We start from the raw sequence: 26,610 nt of genomic DNA on the forward strand, positions 1-26,610 counted from the left end.
GCTACCTCCTGTGGATTATTGTTTCTGGTGCCTGTTTTTAGGGCCATTTCCTGACAGTGGTATTGGCGTCAAAAGCTTTATGTCGTCCACGTACACAAGAATATCAACTCTGTTATATGAAAAATCTATCGGAAGGGTGACATACAGTGGCCATCTCAGCTTTAGTATCGAAAGCATTAAGGATAGATGTTGGTTGGTGGGTTTTGTACGGTTTTTATACACATCACCAACTTATAACGTATTGTGCCTTATATAATATGTCTGTAATTTGCATGAGTTCTGTAGTTGATTTCCTATCTGCTAGACGAGAAAACCCAGCTTCCGGGAAAAAAACACAAACCCATGCTACTCTCGCCTGAGACCGATAACTGAACCGCGTTATGAAATAAACCCATTAAAATTCGTTGCGTCATTGGTGGGATTTCCCTCTGATCTTTTCCAGCCGGTGTGAGAAGGACAGCTATTATACCAACTGTTCTTCTCACGAGTGGTGGAGCAAGGAGAGATGAAAATATGTAGGAGAGGGTCGCGTCTCAATGGGAGGCCTGTTTTGATTTATACACGCTGTCCAAAAAAAAAATAGGAACCTTTGTATTAAGACAGCCACAGTTTTTTAACTTGCGGTTAAGTAAAAGTCTCCTAAGTTGATGTATATTCATTTAATTTTATAGATTCATCATTTACTGAACTAGAGCGATGAATACAGAGAGGGATTATGCTGGAGTAGTATGAGGCAAGGCAAAGAAGCAAAAAAACATGTACGAAAAGACTAAATCTGTATAGAGCGAGGATTGTCCATCACGTGAGACTGTAAAAAATGGAAAAGACACATTCAAGTGTTTGCAAAGCAGTGTGAGCGATGCCGAAAGAGAAGGGCGAGCCATCTCAGTCAATGGGTGAATGTTTAGTCATCATTATGACAGAGAAACAAAACAGATGAACAAACAATGGAAACATTCATCTTCATAAACCCCTCAGAAACTCAAGGTTCAATTGTCTGCCAAAGTCATGTTTCACTCTTCTGAGACTAAAGGTATCATCCATATAGTTGATTCCCAAAAGGCAAGGACGTCACTGGGGAGAACTACAAAAACCCCTTCTGAACATTAAGAGAGGTTATTAAGTTGAAAAGATCCGGAAGTCTATCCAAAGCTGTCCTCCTAGCCGACCATGCTCCCGCTCATAGACACGGTAAATTTTGGAATCAGGTGTGGCTTTGAAAATCTACTGCACTCCCTTTATTCTTCCAGCCTTTCAACTTCATACTTACCGGTATTCCTCTTCCTTAAAACGAAGAATCCATTATGGGACCACAAATTTCAGATCAGGAGGAAGTAATGGAAAAAGGCAAAGTAAGGAGCCATACTCAGAAGGACTGAAAAAGCTTATTCATTTATGGGAAAAGCTTGTAGGTCTAGAAGGTGGTGCTACATAAAGAAGGATGAAATTGCAAGCCCAGTTTCAAATCCTTATTCCAAATATTTTTGAGCGAGGATAAATACTTATTAACATCCGACCGTGCTAATTTCAAAAAAGGAGGTCGCAATATGGGTGAAGAAGCGCCCATATTGCGACCATAAAAGTATACGAGTTTATCTGCTTGAATTAAAACAAGTTCGTTAATGTAAAACATTTCAAGCACGTCTGATTTTCTTTTTCTGTGATTAATAGAAGTGAAAAGTAAATATATTCATCTAATTTAAACTAATTACTAAGATTATAACTTTGTAGAACACACTATAGATTTACTTTCTATAGAATTAGCCGTTCAATATAATTACAACTGTATAATATTTGTTACTCTACTCCCGTATACTTTTAAGTCTCTTTTCTCTTTCTCTACATATGTATCTTTTCATAAGCGAAAATGTACCCCTTCACAAACGCGGAAATAATAATTTCCGGATTTTTATTTGTCCCATTTTAACGAAATTTGGAATGCTTCATTTTTATATGGTTCAAATATAAAATTTCATGAATATTCGTCCGGTTGGAATCCTTCTGTTACACTCGGAAGGTTGGACAGAAGGAAGAAGTTGATGAAGACAATAAGCGGTTAGTATGTATATTCGAACGCGCCTAAAAACATGAAAAAAAAAAGAACACGTGTTTGACAGTGTGATTTGTTTATTAGTAGTTCAAAAACAGATCGTTTCTGATAAGAAATACGTGCCAAGTATTTATATTTTGATACAAAAAACGTGAGAAGTGTATAAAACTGAAAATATAATGTACTCAATAAAATCGGCACGCGTACTGAGTTCACTGATTTTTATAAAATGAATAATACGTTTTCTGTTATACTCCAGGGCGAACACACGGTGAAGTCAACTGTGAACCCTTGAAGGAAGTTCGTAATCGAGATTTCTTTGGAGGACATCAATGGACGATCTTCGAATGAACATTAGAAGAAAGGGTTACTTTAAAGAACGGAACCTTGAGGATCTGTAACACTGGCTAAAACGACAGTCATCTACCATTGCATGCAGTGAATCGTCAAAGAGGAAACTGGCCACCCAGTTGCAAGAATTGGGAGGCAGACCATTAGAAGCTTAAAGTCCTTTAAAGCAAATTCCCTTAGAAATATCATGAGATTGAATTTCTGCAAACTTTGCAGATGAGTAACCAAAAGGCAAATATATCAAGTAACCAATGGTGTTTATAATTCATGGTCAGACTACACCTTGAGTACTGCGTACAGGTCTGGAGGCTTCATTTTAGGAAGGAAGTAGAGTTGCTTGAGCGAGTACAGAGAAGGGCAACAAGATTGGTGAGGGGAACGAAGTATTTACTTGTGGAACAAGGCTCTGTTAGGGTAACTAAGAGTAGAAACAGGTGCATGTACACTTGCATCTGCACCAATGCTAGCAAATTTATTAACTATACCAGAGGATGGTATAGTTAATAAATTTGATGAGCTTGAAGTGCTAGTCAAGACATCGAAGGCAGATATTGTTGGGATACCAGAGACGTGGTGTCACGCAGATATAGGACTGTTTGAACTTCTGCAAACTTTGCAGATGAATAAACAGAAGGCAAAAATATATTTAAAAAGTTACTAAAAAATGGATATTTTTTTACATGTATGACTATACAGTCCTTATAAAAATTACAATTATTCTAGTGTACCAGTGGCGAATGTTTGTAACGAAACTGTTGCTCAACAGAGGCACATATGCAAATTATTATATATATTAATTTACATATATTCATCCTATTAACTAATATGTACACAATAACTTATGTTAACTTAAATCCTATTGTCTTTAATACGACCAATCAAAGACAGGATTCAAAATTAGATATCCACTGAATATACGACGGGGGAGGGCTGAAAAATTATTAGTATTCGTACAGAGTAGTCATGTAAGATAGATGAATTTTTTTTTGTTTGATACTTTGAAATCTCTATAGCAACCACACAAATTTTGGTTTCATCTGACAATTCATTTTGTTTATTACAGCGGTGAATGAAGTGAAGTATCCCAATAGATAAAGTGGAATAGAGATCAATGATTCGGTTCCTCTTTTTGAGAGGGAAAACAACCAAACAATCCACGAAGAAATGGTCGCTGTTTAAGGAGAAGACTGCCCAGGTCGCAGTGTCGTTGCACATTGGTAAACAATTCAAATGCAGAAGAACCTCAGCGCATGATGAAAAAATCCCTGGACTCCCAGCAACTGCTGTAACAGAAGAGTGTTGCAAAAATTGAGGCATTAATCCTGGAAGGTCGTCGTATTAGCTTAAAAGAACTAGCTGCAGAGCTCCAAATTATTGTAGAAATTATTGCATCTGTGGAAAACATCATCCATCAATGATTGCATGAGCAAAGTGTCTGCTAGATGCGTTCTCAGACTTCTGACTCATTACCAGAGGATGGAAAGGGCTCAAAGTGCACATGAAAAGCCGATGTTCCAGGAAAATGAAGAGGAGGCTTTTCACGGCTAGTCACCATGGATGAAGTTTAGATTCATTGCTGTGATCCTGATTATAAACAAATGTCAAAACGATGGAAGCATGCAGAATTACCCCTTCCCCAAAAGAGCAAAGGTTCCAGGTGCCAGCAAGATGATGCTGTCAGTTTTTTGGAATCAGCATGGTGTGTACAGCTAACAGATTACCTTCAAAGGGCTGCACTGTGACGGCGAAGTATTATTACGACTTCTCCATAAAACTGCCTGGTGTTATAAAAGAAAAAAAAAAAGACATAGAAAGCTGTAAAAAAAATGTATGCACCTGCTGCACGATAATGTCCCAGCGCATTCTTCGCAGGCTGCAGTGAGGTGTGCCCACGAATATGAGTTTGAAATATCGCTGCATCCTCCTTATTCTCCGATCCTGCACCTTTGGATTTCGTTTTTTTTTATCTTTTCTGTACTGAAGCCCTTTCTTCTTGGAAAACACCTTGCTGCTGATGACGAGGTGATTTAGGCTGTCGAGTAGTCTTTTGAAGGGCAGCCAGGGGACTTCTAAAAAACGGGCGTGTGGACGTGCATTGAGATGTCGCAAAGACGTATCATTCTGTTTAGTGACTACTTTGAAAAAGTATAATACACGATATTTGTTTCAATCTTTTGTTACAACTGGTTCCCAGTGAACAGAAATAATTTCTGAACCACTCCCCCTCCTAATGTGCATGTCCTTCACACAGAATATATGTGAAGGACAATCATGTATTCTGTTAATGTCGCAAGAAAAAAACAAGAAAAACTGGATTAATGTAATGAAACAAGCAAACCAGAAGCAAGAAAAACTGGATTCATGCAATTAGAGATGATTTTAATTCCTGAACAATTACGAGATTCTTTCAAATGGAACACAATTGGGATATGCGTAGAATGAAAGGCTGCATCCGCAGAAAAAACGAAGATACTTTTGGCTCATTCGGTAAGAGTAGGGGTGGGTGGTGTAGGGGTTAATAAAGTCTCTTACAGTCTGTGGTCTGTTGTTGCCCAACAAGTTTCAGTCTTTCAAGAAAGATTTCCAAGCTACCACTTCTTGTCCTGATCAAGCGACAAATGCAGCAAGATCTAAGAAACTCCTGACTCCAGAACTTTTCAATCAGTACTCCAACTAAACGAACAGAAAGAAAGACATCTAACCCTCGTGTGTAGCATTGTTAGTAGAATCGCCGTCCTCCCAAAACGGCTGGAAAAGACTTCAGTTCGAATCCCGTCGATGAAGAGAGGAATTTTTATGGGACTCTTTCTCAACGTGGCTGATTTTGTTGGTCCTAGGCGAGGGTAGCCCAGTTTTTTCTCCCGGAAGCTGGAGTTTATCGTCCAGGAAACATGAAATCGACCACAGAACACACGCAATTTACAGACAATATTCGTGGATATATAGCCTTAGCCGCTTATGCTCCTAAAAGCCTACTTCAACAACCACCAAAATCTATTATTGATCAATAAAAATTACTCCTAATTTGATAATAAAATAATTCTGAAAAGTCGGCTGTATGAAAGATATTATGGAATGTGCCCAGCTAAATGTTAGGATTTATTTCTATAATTATGCATTAATTATGCTTTTTATGAATTTTTTATTCCCTAATTCTTTTAGTTGCTTCTGTCAAAGTCAAAAGGATAATTTTTGGCAAACGAAAGTTAAAATCACGTTCGTTAATGAACAAAATAAGATTGAAACGTTGCATTGCTCACCAGAAAGATACCGCAGGTTAGTATTTCTAGATATAAAATTGAAAAAAAAAAAAAATACACTTATCATTAATGTAAAGTTAAAGATTTGTGTTTCACAATAATAAATGAATAACCACCTATTTTACAGACAAAAACAACAACGGTAGTAATTATTTGCTTCACAGTTTTCATTCGAACCAACTCCATTATCCATTTGATGGTCTATTGTACCAATCGCCACGTGCCAAAATACATAACACTATTGGAGATAAAAAATAATTTATTTACTATTGACTAAGTTATCGGATACAATTTTATACTTCTTATAGAATGTGATAGCACTCAGTCAGAAATCGTGTATAATTAAAAAAAGAGCATGGCGTGCGTTAACGTTATTGACACGTTATCAATCGAACTGAACACACTGAATCCAACATTTCCTCGGGTTCGACCCAGTACTTCGATTTCCACGCGAACCAGGAATTAGCTCGCTTACTTTCGCTGCCGATGATTTGTTTTCGTAAAATTATAATTTTACAATAATATCTAACTTTGTATTAGGTGTTTGTTTTAGGTTTATGTCCTGCGTGTTGTAGGTTATTTTAATATCAATTCAACCAAAATAGTTTCATAATTTGTAGACATTTGTTTGACTGCGAAGATTTCTTTCAAAACAGATGTCAATGTTCTTTATTATCTGTAGCCCCAGGGGGCTATTCTAGGGTGCAGTTTATACAGTAAGTTATCTGAGTGATATAAAATTATAAATTGATTGTTTTGCTTTTCTAAATTATCTTGCTGTTGGCTTGTTTATTGCACCAGAACCAGACTAGCTGGCCCTACGTCCTCGTATTTGGGTGGGCTGTCCATGCTGACTAGATATCCCCACTTGAATGATTGGAGCAGAAGTGAAATTTATTAACCCTATTTCCGTGCGTTGAGTTAACCGTTGAGTTTTACCTCCTGGGACCATGACCCATTGTATTGGGAGTGGACAGTTTTAATCTCTTCTGATAGATTTTTGGAAGGGTTTTAGTGAATTTATTCAGGAGAGCTGTGAGCCAGGAGGCGGAGGGGGAGGATGATATTAAGAAAATCAGGAGATGTTCGAGGATTCAGGAGGTTGGACTGAAGTTTGTGATTCCAAGGAGTGCGCATCCTCGTATTGTAGTGTTTGATGCTGAAAAGGGTATGCAAAAAGAAGAGTTCTTAGAAGAGGTATGGACAAAAAAATTGTAAACATTTTGGAGTGTCAAAAAAGGAATTTAATGAAAATATCGAAATTGTCTCAATTAATAATTCTAAAACTGGTAATGTACCAAATTGGGTTTGGAAGTCAGATCAAGGCTTTGGAGTATAATTTAAAAGAGGGAAGGGTTGTATGCCAATTAGGTGGCTTACAAATATAAAGAAATATTCTCATTGGTTCAATGCTACAAGTGCTTGAATTTTGGTTACATCAAAGTATTGTAAAAGGGATATTATATGCGGACATTGTGTCCAGATTTAGCATGCATACAAGGACTGCAGTAGTAAAGGAAATGGACCCGTATGCAGTAATGTAAATATAAAAAGAGGAATTGTGATCACACAGCTATTAATAAGGATTGTCCTGAATATATGAGAGCGTTAGAGCAATATAAGGACAAAATAAGTAATGGCTGAGAGCTTAAGTTTTGCTCAGTTGAAGGCACATAGAGCAAAGGCTGTTGCAGCTCAGTTTCATTATGAAATGGAGAATAGGAATATTGATGTTGGTCTATTGCAGGAGACTTATGAAATGGGTAAAAATGTACGAGGATATCCAAAATGTTACAGGATTTTATCAGATGGAGATCATCCTAAAGTTGCAATCGTAGTGAGTAAACCAAATTTGGTGATTACCAAAATAGTAAGTCTATCTAATGAAAATGTAATGTGTGCTGAAATAATCGGCACAATAGGTAGAGTATATCTGGTCTCACTATACTGTAAGCACTTTGATAATATTAATCCATATGTAAATTATTTGGAGAGAGAATTAGAGATACACTTCAAGGAACTCGTATTATAATTGCGATGGACTCGAACTCTAGCTCCATTCTTAGGGCAGTCGGGAGTCTGATGATAGAGTTGTAATCCTTGAAGGCTTCCTGTCTGATTATGGAACGGTAATTGTGAATATCCAACTTATAGCTCTATGTATGGATAATCTTTTATTGATGTTACTGTATGCACTATGTCCGTATTAGATAAGATGCATAATTGGGGAGTTGCGAGTCAATTCACCACAAGCGACCATAATGCCATCTTGTTTTAGCTTGGATGTACTAAGAGTTTTAGAGAGATTGCAGAATTAGATAGATGTTCTATACGAACTGCTAATTGGGCTTGTTTCGATTCGACCTTCAATGTTATTGTTAATTATGTAAATTGCAATGATTTAACTAGAGGAATATGTAATTAGGTTGCAGAATGCTATGTATATGGCATCGAATAAGAGCATGAAAAAAAAGAATATAACATCAATACCAGTGATTTTGTGGATTGAAGGTTTGCGGCAAAAGATACTTAATTTAAGAACTGTGAAAAAATATTCCAATACTACCGAAGGGTAGGCAATACTCCAATGATTAATTGTATAAGTTCTGTTCTAAAAGTTTGCTTAAAGAATATACTGTATTGAAGCTATAAATGTATCTAAATATACTTCGTGGAAGAAGTTTGTGTCTGAAAAAGGGTCAAGAGATCCCTGCAATTCAATTCTTAAATTAATCACGGAAAAGTGTTTTTGATTCCGTTAATTTTACAGTAAGATCTGAAAATAAAGATGCTCTTGGTTGGAGTGAGTCTTTGAACATGATCCTGGATGAGTTATTTCCCGGAATAGAGAGTCAAGATCTAAGTCCAGAACAATGCAGTATGGTCGAAGGCAATGCTGCCTATTGTTCTTCCAACATATGAGTCTCTCTTCTCTTTGGAAGAGATTTCTGATGCCACAATGCAGGCTGTTGATGGCCGATCATCTGGGATTGATCTCATCTAGTTGAAGGCTTGGTGGTTAGCTTTTATGCCTTGACAATTGTTATGGAGAAATTTTTTAATCAGAATGATGTCTGAGTGAATGTGATAGCATATGCTGAAGACCTGTTGGTTCTGGTGTATGGCAATGAAAGGTCTGAGATAGAAAATAGAGCGTCTCGAGTATTACAAGAATTAATAGAATGGTCTACGCTGTATAAATTACAGATTTCTAAGACCAAGATTGTGCAACTATTATTGAAGGGTCGTTCAAGTATCAATAGACAGCCCGTAGTTCGATCGCATATTAGATATGCTACTGTTGCCAAGTGCCTTGGTATGTGTGTAGGGGAGAAGATGACTTTGTTGAGCATGCTAAGTATCTAAGAAATAAGATACGTGTGTTATATGTCAAGCTGAGAGGAGTAGTTCGAGTATGCTGGGGAATCAAGGGGAGGGGAGAGCCTTGAACTTACTTTATGATTCTTTGTTTGTCCCAATCATCACCTATTCTTCTGTAGCTTGGTTCCATAGAATCACAAATTCCTTGATAAAGAGATACATGCTCCAAGCTCAACGTTTCGCTCTCCTATGCATCCCCAATTCTTGTCTTACGGTTTCTACAGAGGCGCTTTTGTTGCTCTCTAAGATTACCTGCAGACTTACAGATTTTATTGTGTGCTTTGATGTATTGCACGAGAAATAATATTAGGTCTACATTAAACATTGAGTCTTGTCCTGATGAGGGAAGGCTTTATACCAGGCAAGGTGTGAAGAGTTAGAAAATTACGATAAAGAATCTCTTGATGTTAGAGTGGCAAAATAGATGGGATGAGTCCGACAAAGGACGTGTTACTCATATGTATCTGCCATGAGTAGATGTTCTTAATGTCAAGAAAAATCTTGGCAGCAATTTGGTTTACACGCTGTGTTCTTTTTAACAGGACACGGACTGGAAAAATTACTATTTTAAACTTCCTCAGAATAATTTGTGTGATTGCAACGAACAGGAGACCAGTGAACATACACGGATGAATCAAAACAGTATTTCCAGAGAGTCGTTATGCAAATTGAAGCAACTGCAGGCGAACTACGGCACGTACGCGAGTCGGGACACAGTATAGAAAACACCTGATACTGAGCTCCGTTAATCAGTGTCACTCTTGTTCTTCAGATGGGAAAGGCAGCGGAATTAAGCGAGTTTGACGAAGGCCAAATTGTAATGGCCAGACGACTGGATCAGAGCATATTCGAAACGGCATGGCTGGTGAGGGGGGGGGAATGCTCACAGTCAGCCGTGGTTAGTACCTACCGAAAGTGATCGGAGGAGGGAAAACCCACGAACCACCGGCGAGGTGTTGGACGACCACGGCTCATCGATGCTCGAGGTGAGCGAAGGCTCTCCTGGATGGTATGTAGCAACAGAAGGGTGACTGTGGAGCAACTAGCCGGTAATTGGAATGCTGGTGACGAGAGTAATGTGTCACAACACACAGTGCATCGAATCCTGCTGAAAATGGGACTGCATAGCCGCAGGCCGCAGGCTGCTCCGAGTGCCCAAGCTAACCAAGGTTCAGCGCCTACGATGGGCACGCGAGCATCGAAACTGAACCTTGAGTGATTGGAAGAAGGTCGTATGGTCCGATGAATCACGTTTTCTGACACCATTATTGACCACGTACACCCTTTCATGGCAATGGTCTTTCCCTCTGGCGGTGCTGTCTTTCAGCAGGATAATGCGCCATCCCATCGAGCATCTTTGGTTTGTGTTGGAACAGCAACTCCGATTTGGGGCGTCTCAACCACGAACGTTACAGACGTTAAAGGATCTGCTGGTTATGTGTTGGTACCAGATACCACAAGACATTGAGAAACCTTGTAGCGTTCAGGCCTCATCGGGTATGCTGTGTTTTGACTGCATGTGGAGGACCAACATCATATTAGTATTAGTATTAGTATTAGTAATGGCCGCTTGATGCAAGAAAGCCTATGGCTTATGCAGCACTAGCCAAACATCATATTAGGACCAACATCATATTAGTATTAGTATTAGTATTAGTAATGGCCGCTTGGTGCAAGAAAGCCTATGGCTTATGCAGCACTAGCCAAACAAAAAAAAAAAAAAAAAACCGCATAAAAAAATTTAAAAAAAATAAAAAAATAAAAAAATTAATAAAAGAAAAGGAAATTAAACCTGTCATCCTATGCGCTTCCCTTACCCGAAAGTACTATCCAGATGACCTTTGAATTTCCCCAAACTGTCAGCCTCTGCCACCCATGTAGACAACTTATTCCAGAAATTTATAACTCACTGGCTAAAATAAAAATTCTTGCAGTCCAATCTAAACATTTCCCCCGTAACTTGAATTTATGTCCCCTAGTTCTAGCATCATTTATAATCTTGAAAATTTTGTCCTCATTCATTTTACTGAAACCTCTCAGAGCCTTAAACACCTCAATCAAATCTCCTCTAAGGTGTCTAGTTTCCAAACACTGCAACCGACATATTAAACCCTTTCTTCATATGGACGCCCTTTGGCCGATCTCACCAGGCGAGTTACCCTTCTTTGCACCCTTTCAAGAAGCTCTATGTCTTTCTTTATGTGCGGTCTCCATACTTGAACACAGTATTCCAAGTGTGGTCTAACAAAAGCCTTATATAATGGGATTATCACGTCCCTATCTCTACTTGCAAAAGTTCGATAGATCATCGATAGGACACCATGGGCCTTTCTTGCAACCTGTTTACAATGCTCAGAGAATTTCATGTCTGACCGTATCGTAACACCCAAGTCCCTTTCCTCCAGTACTGGGTTGAGTTGAACTCCACCAAGTGAATAAGGTATTTTGGGATTACTGTTTCCCAGGTGTAATACCTTACACTTTGTTGGATAAAAGCACAGCTGCCATTTTTCTGACCATTCTCGAAGTCTATCTAGGTCTCTCTGAAGAAGCTTAGCTTGACAGTGATCATTAACTACTCTACCAATTTTAACATCATCTGCAAATTTAGACATCACGCCCTCTATCCCTTCATCAATGACTTTTATGAAACTTAAAAACAACAGTGGTCCTAATACTGATCCTTGGGGAACCCCACTTCTTTACATCAACCCAATCTGAGGAAAAGCCATTTATCACAACCCTCTGCCTCCTGCCCTGAAGCCATCCTTCTATCCACCTAAGGATTTTCGCAGTGATTCCAACCTGTTCCAGCTTATAAAGCAACCGCTCACGTGGGACTGAGTCAAAAGTTTTGCTGAAATCTAAATAAACAATGTCGAAATTATTACCTAAATCCAGCTCGTGAGTGACCCTTTCAAAATAGCGAACCAGATTTGTTAAACATGATTTTCTCTTTACAAGACCATGCTGCGTATCCTTGAGAATTTCATTTCGATCTAAATGATCTCGAATTCCACCCTTGATCATTGCCTCCATGATTTTCCCTACTACTGAAGTCAGACTGACAGGTCGATAATTTCCAACTTCACTTTTAGAGCCACCCTTATGTATGGGAGATACATTTGCACTTTTCCAATCCAAGGGAATCTCCCCAGAGTCTAGTGATGCTCGCATAATTAGCCTCAATGGTTCAATGCACTCGCTTGCCGCCTCCCTTAAGATTATAGGGTATATTCCATCAACTCCAGGAGCCTTACTGGCCTGTACGCTAGAAAGTTTTTTCATTAAATAATCTTGCGAAATTTCAATATCATTAATTACATATTTCAACTTCGCTCCCACAATTTCCCATTGCCACAAAAGGCTTTTCATCTATAAATATCGATGCAAAATAACTATTGAGTTCATCTGCAATGGCAGCTGGTGTATTTAATACTATCTCCTTTCCCCTTAAGTAAAGGTCCGATCTGGTTTGTCCAACTTGGAACTATTCATCCAACTTGGAACCCTCCTCATGGAGTATTTTTTTAATGGTAAATACGCATTCGAGGGATCTGTGATTAATGTTTTAAAGGTATACTATAATTCAATTGTCTTCGCCCTCTGCGCGATATCTACCCAATTAATAGAGGCCATGTAGTACCTTAAGGCATCGTAATTTCCTTTTCTGAAATTAAAACCCATTCCTTTGCCTTTTACTGCTGCTACCTCTCATCATTATCCACCGTAGAACTCCGTGATCATATATTAGGTAGGTGGTCATAATATTTTGTCTCATCGGTATGTTACGTTTCATTGCAGTTGTGATATGGACAGTAAAAGAGAGATGACTTATCCTAGACCGACAACATCTATGGAACATGCTCATAAACAGAGTTAAGTTTGGTTATTTTAATAAGTTTGTTAGTTCTCAGTTTAAAAGGAGAGCACAGATCAAGCTAGACAGTAACGCCCGTTTCCTCGTGGCTGGGACGGAAACATGATCCATCGGCCTCGAGAAGCATTTGGAACGAATGTAGGGGTGAAATGGGAGGGTTTTTTTGGCTGATGCTGCATAAGCTTGCTTTCTTGCATCGTATGCCTCTACTAATGCTAATGCATTAGCTAATTCTCCTTCGTCTTGCCCAAGAGATATGTGCTCTCCAGTTAATTGCATTTATATTTGGTGTTTGGAGTTAAAATAATTTGAAATGAATATTATGTTTTAATCACAATTAACGTAAAGATTACTGAAGTAGCATTTCCCTCATATAAATTTCGCTTTCGGAGGACGGTGTGCTGAAGGTATTTCTGAACGAATTTACATTCGGTAGAATTCCGATTTTTCCAAAAGCCACGTGCACAATGTCTTTTCTAAATGGTAAAATTTATTTAAAGACTTGCATAGTTAATGAACCAATAAAAGTTTATCTTAATATGAACTGCTATATTAATACTAAGATAAATAATAGATGAATCTCATCAACTGGTGCAATACCACTAAGTTGCTTAGTGGACGCTTGAAGTGGTGGAACCCCTGTTTAGTCTCCTGAGCAAAGTTTCGACAACTCTCCATCTCTGCCATCATGCAGTATGATTGATGTCTTTCAAGGTTATGATTACTCCCACTCTCATTATACCTTTGCTTCCACACACACCATCCAGGTTCTATATTAGCATGCGAAACATCTGAATCTGGGAAAGCTTTCGTCGCACTCAGGCTGCTTTTGATAAGAAGTGTGATCCCACCACCCCATCTTTCTGTCCTATCCTTCCTAAATACATTGTACATACCGTACTGGAACTCGTCATCCCCAATCTCTGGGTGGCTCCACATTTCAGTAAGCCTTGTTATGTCAGCTTTACGTGTCCCAACTAGCAGTTCGAATTCATTCATTTTATTGACGACACTTCTGACATTCCTGTACAAACAATTAAGACTCGGTGTTCTTGTATAGTTAAACACCCTGACACCCTTAAAGTTATTTAAGCTTTCTTCCCTGGCATTAGCTACTCGCTCATTTGAAACGTTTCTGCTCTCAGAACATCTTGCTAATATGATCTGTTGCGGTAACAAACAAGAACTCTTGAGGTATGTGGAAGTGTTAATTTGAACAATATTATCGTATAAACGCGTATTTATAATATCCTTGTCCCCCTCGCCCCAAAACTAGCAGTTTCCCTGAACCTTTAAGGTATCCTAAATAATGCTGGCAAAAACGTTTGCACCACCTTTGTTTAAATGTACCCCGTCTCCACAAAACAGTTTCCTTCAACCTACAAGTGTGAGCCAAGCTGATAGAAATTTCCCACCAAAAGCCTTGCAGAATCCTTCAAGTCTTGAGTTATTATTATTATATTAGCTATATGGTGCAAGAAAACCTGAGGCTTTTGCTGCACCAACCAAAAAAACATATCTAAGTTACCCTGAAAGAGAGAGAGAGAGATAGAGAAGTAGAAAGGAATCACCAAGAAAAAAAATAATGATTATGATATCCAGCTCAGGACCTTGGGTGTGCCAAGCCCATGCTCACCAGATGTGAGCCCCTGGAGTTAATCTACGAGGCTTTCAGCATATAATCCCTTCTATGGTGCCTGGGCATAATTGCAGACGCAGACATTCTGACCTAACTCCAGACATTTCTAGAGCATGGCGCTATATTTGTCTAAGAAATCGTCAGATCGTGTGTGCTTAATATCGTTACACCCCACATGAATAATAATATTGTCTTTACCCTCTTAAAATCTGACAATCTGTTAATGATATCATAACTTCTGGAATATCCAGTACCATTCCTTAAATGCTGATCTCCAAGTAATTTTCCAGTGGGGCAAAGATAACTTAGTTGAATTAAATCCCTCTGAAACTTCGTCCTATCTTACAATTCTGTTTCATAATTAACAATCAAATATGCTACATTCATCATTCAGCTCTTTGTTTCCATCACACTGTTACAATAGACTTGTCAACCAATCTTCAGTATTCTAAAGTCCCTACTGGTTATTAATCACTCAGATAAACCAACAAATCTTCATCAATTAAAACACTATATTCAGATTTGCTCATATAATTCAATTATCTATCATTAAAACATATTCAGAATCCCTCTTTATAAACTTTACTACCCTTCTAACACATTATAGCTATTTGTATATCAATTTCATCTATTACTCATTCCTTCCTTTCCCTTGCATTATACCTTAACCATTTTTAACATAATAAACTCTGTTACTATATGTCTACCTCAGAGATAGTTTATCTTTCACTTTACTTTCTAGTGCTTCCCCCTTTTCATTAATTACTCTACTATTTCATTAATAGTCCTTCTTGTTAACTTAGTGTACTTAATATATCGCTCACCTACCTCTATCTTTTTCTCTTCTTCTCCAGGGAGGTTCAAGCCTCCATCTTAGTCTCTCCAGGCTATCTTCTATGGCTCTCCATCATTTGCTTTCTCCTGAATCTGCTTCAGATGATTTTCCGATGATTTTTTTGTTTAATTCTCAGGGTAGCACAATCCTTTCATGTCTGCCGTCCATCGTCTCCCAGAATGACCACTCCTTCCCTAGTTCGGGGCGGCTGTTTTTGTTTACTCACCGTTCACCCCTTTTCCCACGGATCTACATTTATAGGTTACTTTCTCTTCCATTTGGCTGCTGTTCAATTTGCACATCTATAATCGCTTATCTTCTAAATCTAGTATTCTTCCCATATATGCTTCTCGTAAATGTCAAAATGTCCTTTCCATATCAAAGATTAAATTATTCCCCAATTATAAATTTCCCCATAACCTCTAAATCTCCATATTTTGTAAGATTGACATCTTAAAGTAACTTCTGTTGAGCTGTCTGACTGCTGGTGGATTGCTGTTCATTGAACTGTGTATCTTTTGGAGATACTGGCAATGATCAGTCTGTAGGGTCGCTTTACTCAATAAATGAAAAGGAATGGCTCCAAAACCTCTCTCAGGCTTCTAGGTTCCATTCAAAAGAGGGCAATGCTTTTCTGAATTGGCTTCTGTAATTCCCCTCCTTCTTTCAAAGCAGTTCGAACACCTGCCACTACCAGTCCTTTTACTGTCCAACTTCAAACTCACAGAATCAACGTTTCTTCTTCCTCAATTAATCCATCACCATCTGTTTTCGGGAACAACCTTCCTCCATATTTTCAAGAAATTCGAGTTTAATGTCAACAAATATCTATAATCATCTTCTCAACTTTCAACCCATGTACGGTTCTAAGTACTATCTTAAAGTAACTTCTTTTTATAGGTTCTAATACCTCTCGTGCATTTTGGTTATCATGAAAACATTATCCTTTCGTAAGAAATGTAATTAATTACGGTTAGAAATTTCCCTTCATGCGAGTTTGTATTTTGTTATTCTACACCGTAATTTTCCTTTAGATATAGTCTTTCTTGATCAACAGTCAATTATTCTCTGTTTACAGAGTTTTGAAGGAAACTCTCAACAAGTTTTCTTTATTTTTGGTAACGTTGATCATTTAGTTAACACAGCAAAGCAAGAGTACCCCGCATGCGTCAGTTAAATGTGTTCGAAGTTTTGTGTCTGCTATATACTTGTATTCTCTCTAGTTCGTGAACTCCTCTGATTATATGTGGTCATCCCTGTAGAAAGAGAAAATTTGTTTCATTCTCTTTTTGCAAACATATACCATATAGTTATGGTTGTAATTTCCATTCGTGGCATGCTGCTGCATTAATTTTAAATGTTATATGCTCATCTCTCGCTATTTTAAACAGTATTTCTGTTTGGCTAAGCCATATAGATAAATATCTGCTCGGATCGAGTCTATACAAGTGAGTATTTGAAATGAGTTTTGTTTCTTGCTTAATTAGCATTCTAAACTCAGGCGAACAAAATTTTTATGGCTCATAATCATATTTAGAAAAGGAAGTGCACTGTGTGGAAAAGTAATACCAAAATAGTTCGATAGTTTTGCGTTCTAAATGTATTAAAAATAAATTGTCTTTTACTGTCTCATGAAATGTTAGATTGTAAGTGATTGAACTCTGATTGAAACTCTGATCTGTGTAATGCAGACCCAGACTTAGATGCTGTCATTCATGAACGTGCCATAAATGGACGTTCCAGATCATCCCAAAGAGGTATTAGGACCACTGTTGTTTTTAATTTTCATAAACGACATTGATGAAGGGATAGAGGGCGTGATGTCTAAATTTGCAGATGATGTTAAAATTGGTAGAGTAGTTAATGATCACTGTCAAGCTGAGCTTCTTCAGAGAGACCTAGATAGACTTCAAGAATGGTCAGAAAAATGGCAGCTGTGCTTTAATCCAACAAAGTGTAAGGTATTACACCTGGGAAACAGTAATCCCAAAAAAACTTATTCACTTGGTGGCGTTCAACTAAACCCAGTAATGGAGGAAAGGTCTGTAATTACTCGTGTCACCCTTCGATCCCCTTTGTGAATTGGGGATACATAGTGGCATAGTGGCATAGTATTTAGGTTCAGGCGCCACCGGTGGTTTCCCATATCTGCGCCATATGTACTCTGTGATGAAATGCAGAACTACTGCACAGCCAGAAAAAAAGTGTAATGTCTGGTTAATGTAGTATTGTGCTTTGTTCTGTTGTTGTGTCTGGCTGCTTGGCCGCGGGGCCCCTACTGGGACTACACGTTGCCCGCCACAACCACTGGGAGGTGAGCCAGGCTGCCCATTATACTCTGGCTGCCTCTGCCAGGGTTGCCTGAGCTACCTGACAGAAGCTATAAAAAAAAATATATATATATATATATATAATAAAATAAAGAAAATAAAAATAAATAAAATAAGAAAATAAAATAAAAAAATGAAGAGTGAAAAAAAAAAGTTGAGGCTGTAAAAAAAAAAATAATAAAAAGATAAGAGAGCATATGGGGGGAGTAAGAGAAGAAGAAGAGGTGAAATGTGGGGAACAGTAGTTGGAGTGGACCAAAGAGGGAAGGCAGTCCACTCTAAGGAAGAGGATGGAGAAGGGAGTTGGAAATTACAGGAGCAGGTGCTCCTGTGAGTATCCTGCACCCAGGGTAAATTGCATTATCCTATCCCAGTAGGGGATCGCAGGGGTGGCACGTTATTCTGTTCTGCCCTGAATTCCGCAAGTCTTGCTCTTCTATAATGGAAAACAGCCTGGGCGTAGCGTGTTAAGACTAGGTATGTGGCAACTTCTTGAAGTAAAGTTGACTCCTGATTGCGGGGGTTTCCATGAATCTCTGTGAGGAATTAAAGTCTGGCGTTGTCGTAAGTGAGACACTCGTACATAAGGTGTTCCCAGGACTCCTCTTCACCACAGTGGCAATATGGGTTATTTTCTATTCCCATGGCTGTTAGGTTTTTGCTGGAACGGTCCATGGCCTGTAAGCAGGAAGGTGACTTGCAATCCAGGCGAGTACCAGGGAGGAGGCTTTGGGGAAGTCCGACTAATTGAGGGAATAAACCTTTTGGTGATTGCTCCTTTAGGCGTTGTGTCCCATGTTTCTTGCCAGAGGTTTTGTAGGTGGTCTACAATTTTTCTTCTTTCCTTCTTAGGATCATTTGCATGGTTCAATTGCAGGTTTAACAATTGGGTTGGGATTCCCTTCTTCAGGCGCTGGAAGAGAACCCTCTTGACAACTTCCAGATAGAGAGGTAAGTATCCTGCAATGACTTGTAATGCAGGGGTGCTGACAGTACAGAACGCCCTGGTAACCGATAATAACATAAACCTTTGAATGGAATCAAGCTTACGCTTGTTCCTTTCCAGGATTGCCTTTTCACACCAGATGGAGGCTCCATAGCACACAATCGGGACATATGCTGCCTTATATATTAATGATAGTGCTTTATTCTTTAGGCCCCAATCCGCTCTGCTAATCGGTCTTATCATTGCAGTGTATTTTCGGATTTTAGCTGACAGGTATTTTAAGTGGGGATGGAAGGATAAGTTGGCGTCTAGATACAGGCCCAGATACTTGATTTCTGTGTAGAGACGGATTGGGGTGTTGTTAATTTTCATCACTGGTGGCCGTCGGATTTGGAGCTTTTCTTTTACAAGGATTGACTTTGTTTTTTCATTGGAGATTGTTAATTTGTGCATGGCAACCCAGTCTTGAAGTTTTCCCAGTGCAAAGTGGGCTTGTACTTCCAATGTGGCTCTTTTACCAGAATAAATAACCAGTACGAGATCATCAGCAAAGTCCAGGGGCTTGACCTCACCGAGATCCATCCCCAGGAACTCGTCCAAGACAATGGACCAAAGAAATGGCCCAAGAACAGAGCCCTGAGGACAGCCTCGCAGTATATTCCTGGTGACTGTTTGGTATTTGTTGGTTACCTGCACTGTTCTATTGCTAAGGTAGGACTTTATACAGTTATATAGAATGCTGGACGTCTTGGCCTGCCGAAGTCTTTGAAGTATGCTGGGCCACCATAGTCGATCGAAGGCCCCCGCAAAGTCCACTATTATGGCCAAAGAGTATTTAGATTCTGTCTGGGTAGCTAGAGAGATTAATCTGTGGATAGCATCTTCTGTACTGCAGCCTGTTTTAAAACCAAATTGATGCGGACATGGTAATTGTTGCTTTTTGTAGTAGTCGGTGAGACGGCAGAGCAAAAGACGTTCTTGGAGTTTGGCCAAAACAGGAAGCAGGGCTATTGGTCTGTAAGAAGTCGGTACTTGAGGTGGTTTTTTCGGGTGTTTTAGGATTAACTTGAGTGTTGAAATTTTCCAGAAGTCAGGAAATGTTCCTTCAGCAAGGCATCTATTAAATAAACTTAAGAGAGTTATAGGATAGTGTTCTGCGAACTTTTTTACTACGTCAACTTACATTTGCACATTTCCAGTCCGAGGGAACCTCCCCTGAGTCCAAGGATGCTCTCATAATTATGGCTAAGGGTTTGCTTAGTTACTTTGCCGCCTCCTTTAATATAACTGGATAGATCCCATCCACCCCAGGTGCTTTTCTTATGTTTAACTTCAACAATTTCTCCTCCACTTTGCTCTCAGTTATTCCAAAATCATTAAGCATCCTGCTACAATTTGATAACCTTGTCCCATTTTCAAACCTTAATAATTCCTCACGTGTGAATGTAGATGCAAAATACTCGTTTAGTTTGTTAGCTACCTGAGCAGAATCATCAGCAGTCGAACCATCGATATCAAGTGGACCAATCAGATTCATCCCCTTCCTTTTAGAGTTTACATAAGTAAAGAAATCCTTGCTGTTTTTCTTAGCATCTTTTGCCAAGGATTTCTCGTAATCCGCCTTCGCCTGCCGAACCTCCTTTGTGACCTGATTACAGACTAGCTTATATCTGCCATAGGCTTCTGAGTCGCTTGATAATTTATATGCATCCCATGCATTTTTCTTCTCTGCCACGAGTCTGATTAGTTCATTTGATAACGATTTAGGCCTAAACCTTGAACAATTTTTCTTAATAGGTATGAAACTTTTAGTAGCTTCCACGATTAATTCCTTGAATGCTTCCCACTTAGAATTTACTGTTGGTAACATCGTCAGTTGATCCCACTGTACAGAATTTGAAAACTGTCGGAGACCACTGTACTCGCCTTTACGGAAGCAAAAACCCTTTCCTTTACCCCTGATGGCAATTAAATCTTTAAGTAAATCCCACGTCAGTACACTGATCACTGCCACCTAGTGGTTCCTTTATCTGCAAATTCCTAATACATGAATGATCACTGCTGATAACCAGATCAAGAGTGTTACTTTCTCTGGTTGCCTCTCGAACATGCTGCTGCAGAAAACAATCATCCAATAAATCCACAAAAGTCTGACTAGTGTGTGAGTGACCAACCCACAAGTTCCAGTCAATATCTGGGAAGTTAAAATCCCCCATTATAAGACATTCTGATTTACTAGCCCACTCTATTTCTCTGTACAACTGTTCATTGTACTCATTCGAGTCGTTAGGCCTATAACACACTCCTACTCTTATTTTTGCTTTCGCAGTGCTTATGTCACACCAAACTGACTCAACAGCGCACTGTTCATCTATATCAACTGGATGTTCAGGCTGGATTGGAAGAAAGAGGTGGAATGATAGATGACAATTTCGAAGAAGTTAGTTATTAAATTATCTATAGAAAAGAAAGGCAGGCAGTATAACCCGAATGAAAGGGAGTAGAGGAAGTCTGAATAGATTTAAGAAGTTTCAGAGAAGCACAAATCCAGATTCGAACAGAATATTCCGTAATGGAGTGGATGTATGATTCTGTGGCTGTTTAGAAGAAGGCTTACTGATGGAAGGGGAACCAGTAGCTAGCATCTTATCAGACTACGAGATGGAGTACTGTAAATGAATTTTCTGCTGTTATTGACAGGACGAGGAAACAGCATGGCGATTTAAGAGATTCTGATATGCGCTAAAACGCCACCGAACCTATTTAGAAAATGGTTTTTGGTTGCTAAACCTTTCTCTAATAGGTTGTGCATCTAACATTCGCAAGTAAGAGGTAATATCTATAGAAACCAAAGTTTTTTCTAATGAAACAACCTGCTAAAATAGCTCTGAAATCAACCCGAACTTAGTGGAACCAAAAACTGTCAAGTGGTAAAGTTAAAGGGAAATTACAAAGTGCTTTCACTGGCCATGATCCATTCAGGACAAAGTAAGTTCCGTGGATACAATTGTGCTATTTTCTACCAGATAATTGTTGGATTAGTGAAAACGAAGATTATCCGTGAACCATTATGAACCTTTTTGAATACTACTGTCTATTTTCCTGTCTTCTGCATACGAATTCACCGGAATAATGAAGGGACCATGAAGAACATGATCGTAATCCAGATGGCTGATTCCGAAATTTTGGATTTGTGATGTTTGCGGTGCCACAGAATCCATAAATACAAGAGGTGGATCTCAGTACTCTGCTTTTACGTAATTCATCTCGAATTACGTTAACTGGCTATAACAGGGGGTAAAAGGCAAAAACAAATGCAAAAGAAAGACTAGACTCACTGTTCATGGCCCATGAACAGTGAGTCAAGCCCATAGGATTCACTGACCACAACCTAAAGTTCGCTTTCTTCCACGTACTGCGATGGAATCTGCTCCTCGTTCCCTCCAGTTGAAAGTGCGCTAGGATTTCATTGAAGACTGCATTACACAGATCAGTGTAGAGCATCATGACCCATTGTTCCTGGTATAGCCGATATATTATCGGCATTAATTAAAAAATAAAAGGGGCCTTTTGTGTGTAAGGCTCTTCTGTATGGCTATAAAGACTGTCAAGTGGTAAATTTGAGATGATTTCACTTTCGGTCCTTTCCAGTTTGATTATAGAAATGCTGAAATCCAGCTTACTGTTAATTGAGGCTAGATTATAAAGTTAGTTTCGCTTTTAATTTGTGACAGTCTATCTAGAATTTGGAATGTAGGACCCTGATTTTTTTATGTATTGAAAAGCGTATGTTATTTTAAAAATTAACATTTTTCATTTAAATAATCGCTTTCTTCCTACGAGTTTAAATTGCCTACAGCTGGTTTATACTATAGACAACAGTTCATCGCCATTTTTGTGGGAGGTTCAATAGATCCAGGAAGTACCTTACTTCTGGTTGCAGGTACGAACTTTGGTGGCAGGTTTTGCGCCATAATTTTATATTACTACTTGAATATGGATATATGCAACTTAAGAAAAGGTCATTGAAGCTCGCGGAAGGTCGTATTGTATGAAGATAGTAAAACTGGAGGCACTAGTAATAAAATTGAACTGAACAAGAGTAAAAGGAACAGGAGGAAAAAACTTATTAAAATTCTCGCTGCGTGGCAGTACAAGCAGATGGATATGGAAGAGAATGTTTTTCTTATGACGGCAATGTGGAAAAATATCGATACTTTACTGGATCTCTGTTAGTTGATGCTGAAGGAAGCTTGGTACATAAAGGACATTGAGTAAAACTTTACGTCTATTGCCTCTTAGGTTTATACCCTTAGCAATCCTCTTATAGCAATGTACTCTTAAACTTACTCTACGTACTGGTGGTAAAATTGTGTTCTTTGGATGTTATGTGGAATCAATATTCGTAAAAGATTTTGAATTCAATATTGGAAAGTATGGTTAAAAATGACCGAGATTTTCGTCCTCTCGAGGGATAAGCAGAACAGTAGAGTAGCTCTTTTTCAGGGTAAGTAGAATAGAATAATATGCACAGATTACATATAAAATACACGGACTATTAAGATAATATTAACTCATTCTAGAAAATTCAAAATTGGAATTATTACTATATAAGACGAATATTGTCTGGTGTAGTATCTTAGAAGAGAAGCGCTCTGTTTCTTTTACCAGTTGGTGTGGTGGAGGTTGCAATATGTATAAATTTTCTTAAAAGTTATAAAGATTGATTAACACTTTTAATTTAACACTTGAAATAAGTTACAGCATGATACCTTGATCACTTGAAAAGTGCGTTAAATCCCTGAAATTTTATTATATTTCTACGAACTCAAAAGTTTAGTCCAATTCAAGGATATTTTTACTCATTAGAGGGAAAATTTCTCTGTAAAATATCTTATTAACAGAGAAAATAAGAACAAATATAAGAACAACTAAAATCTTTATTGGAAATATGAATATTTCAATAATGGTGGTTTTCCCTCAAAATACATGAAAATTTTAATTTGTGCAAGACCGTACTCTGTAGATCGTAATTTGTTCCAATAATAACCTACAGATCAGAATTGCAGGTAATACGGAAGAAGGATATCAGCAAAATACAAGGGACAAATATGAAGTTTCTGAGAGGGATTTGTGGAAAGACTAAGATTGATGGAACAAGAAACCCAGCCAGAAGAGAGAAAGTGGGAGAAGAATAATTACAAGAAAAGATTGAAATAAACAGATGTAGGCGGTCTGGACATGCAAAGGGAATGAAAGATGACAGATTCAAAAGGTTTATATAAATCTAAATGGCTTCTTGTGTCCATCCGTGGAACAACGGAACGATGAATGATGATGATGATGAAATCCAAATGGAGGGTACGACCAAGAGGAAGATAGAGAAGATGACGAAGAAAAAAAAGCTAAAAGCTAGAGTGGTAGCGAAAACAAAGGAGTTATATTATTCTCCTTAGTCAAAAAAGTAACTAACAAGTTCCTCCATGAATATTGCCAAACTCTCCGCCTCCGTGAATATTTTTAAACTCTCTGTTACTCTCAAGCAACTTACTCCAACACCGTACAACAAAAGGAGAAAGTAAGCTTCATAAGTTATTATATAAAGTTAATTTTCAGGTGGGGCTTTTCTTTTTTCACTCATCAGAGGGATTATTATTCCCGCATCCATTTTTCTCATCTCACCCCAAGTGGCTTATATACTTCGTATTCTTCGTATCTTCTCTAGGTCTATATCTTCCTTTAAATAAGCTCTCCTGAACTGGATGCAATATTCCAAGTGGCCATGCATCATCATCTTATATAGAGAAGGATAATGTTCTTCTCTGTGAATGCAAAATTCCGAGAAATATAGCCAGAACATCATGTACTCTTCATGTGACCTGCTTACACTGCGCATTAAACTTCATGGCTTTCTGTGCCGTAATCAAGAAGTTTTTCCCATCCCGGACATCCTTTAATTGTTTCCTCCCTCATCTATAAGCTACTCCTGGGTATCTATTTTCCAAGTGCAACACTTTGAATTTGGTAGCATTGAACTTTAGCTGCCATTTTTCACAACGTGTTTTCAGCCGTCCAAATCCTTTTTACAGAGCTTAGCCTGGTTCTGATCTTTAACCACCTTCCCAAACTTTAAGTAATGGTTCCCTAATGTTACCATAGATGCAGTAGGATTTCTTAATCTTTGGTAAAATATATTTGGTAAAGTGGATTATATTTCGCCATCCCTTCTTCAGTTCCACCTTCATGGATTGGCGAGACTTTCCACCATTCCAAGGAAATAATCCTTGAATGACCTGATTAACATTGCTAATGGTTGAGTTCATTCTCCTACCCATTTTTTCACTATAACTATGTATACACTCTTCGTCTCATGGGCTTTACACTCTCCCAGCCTTAGTAGGTTTCTAGTTTTTCTGAGTTCCTGGAATTTTCTGAATTCCACGGTCCACAGAATTCAGAAAAAAGAATAGGAAAACAATATCACATTTTGTAGTATGCATCACTGGAAATTTTCAACGTGTGGTGGGGTAAATTTCTATAATTTTAATTACAGTTATTATTTTGCAATTTGTTTCGTACTCAAAAATATCCTGCTTAAAGAATCATCCAAAGAAAATTATGAGCAAGATGGCGTTCATTGCCAATGCAAAAGCTTTTTGCATTTTATTTTTCTGCATTAATCTCATCGAAATTAACATTCTTGTTTTCAAATAATATAAACTCCATTACCAAGGGCAGAGAACAAAGTGAAAGGAGGAACAGAAGTTTAAAATTAGTATCCTTCAGTCATCAGAATATCATATTTATAAACACTGCGCATAGTCTAGGTAGATATAATTCATTTCACTTTGTTTTCCAGTTTCCTCTTTGGAAATGAAGTTATCCCAATAATACACTACGATAAACAGGTTTTTATGCATTCTAATTAGAATACTCAATGGATTATAAAAAAATCGTTATCACTCGTGTGTGAATAACAACAACAAAGACAATAGATATGAATATATAACAGATATAGATATATAACAGCAACAAAGATAATAGGTGTGAATTCTAAGATGAAAAACTGATAGTTCTATTGCTGTCACCTTGAAAGAGGCTTCTCGTTACGACTGAAAACGTTCTGTCTGCTATTTTCCTTTTATAACTTGAAATAAACCAGGAGGACCACTTCTCTTAAGAAGAATGTATGGTCTTAGCTTATCTCGATTGCACCATATAACAATTTTTCCTCAATTTCAATGAATAACATTTTTCTATTAAAAACTAGTTTATATCACTCTGCAGTATGTAATGGAGAGAGCAATACTAGAAGCCAGAAACGACTCCTAAGAAAAGTAAGTTTTCCTTCATAAATTTGAGAACTTTTGGGCAATAGACTTTTATAATTGTATCTGTTATATTACTTCGGGGCTCGTATTATTTGTTTAAAATCTGTCTTAAAAGCAAGAGCGTCTATACTTGCAGTATCATGGACCGGAGGTTGAACGACCTACTGTTTCATTGCACTTCTTAAACCCGTTGGATGTTGTCTGATTGATGTCAGTGCATTACCACTCTAATGCAGCAGAAAATGGAGAAACCATCATTCATTTATGATAATATTTCAAAACACATTTCTGCTAAACAATTTTGTGTCATTCAACTTCTTGTATAAAGTAAAAGACATTTAAAATTACCAACCGGAGAATTTGATTTAGAAGAACTTGTTCTCTTTGTAGGCTGCCTTAAGAATGGAATTCTATCAAAACTTGTCCGATGTTGAGGAGAGGATATTAGGGAAACCAGGTAAGTGAGCTCAGAAAAATGTAGTTTTTGGTTTTTATATGGGATACTACACTTTATATATTTTGTCTGATTAATTTTTGGGTGAAAATGCGTGTAGGAGAAAGGTATTGGAATTAGAACAAGGAAATGTGCGCTCCCGGACTTTGCCCA

The 26,610-nt window shown here is 38.1% G+C and overlaps 1 protein-coding gene across 1 annotated transcript in view; it reads left to right on the forward strand.

Moving 5' to 3' along the window:
- LOC150091686 (very long chain fatty acid elongase 7-like) overlaps positions 1–26,610 on the forward strand; it is a 51,619-nt gene that overhangs the window by 4,027 nt on the left and 20,982 nt on the right. The window contains exon 2 of the mRNA XM_090385200.1: positions 26,394–26,460. Coding sequence (XP_090241326.1) covers positions 26,406–26,460 — 55 coding nt within the window. The 5' untranslated portion in view covers positions 26,394–26,405. The remainder of the gene's footprint in view (positions 1–26,393; positions 26,461–26,610) is intronic.

The sequence above is a fragment of the Mastigoproctus giganteus genome, chromosome 1, assembly GCF_048544385.1.
Source record: "Mastigoproctus giganteus isolate SK-2022 chromosome 1, ASM4854438v1, whole genome shotgun sequence".
In the NCBI taxonomy this organism is placed as follows: domain Eukaryota; kingdom Metazoa; phylum Arthropoda; class Arachnida; order Uropygi; family Thelyphonidae; genus Mastigoproctus; species Mastigoproctus giganteus.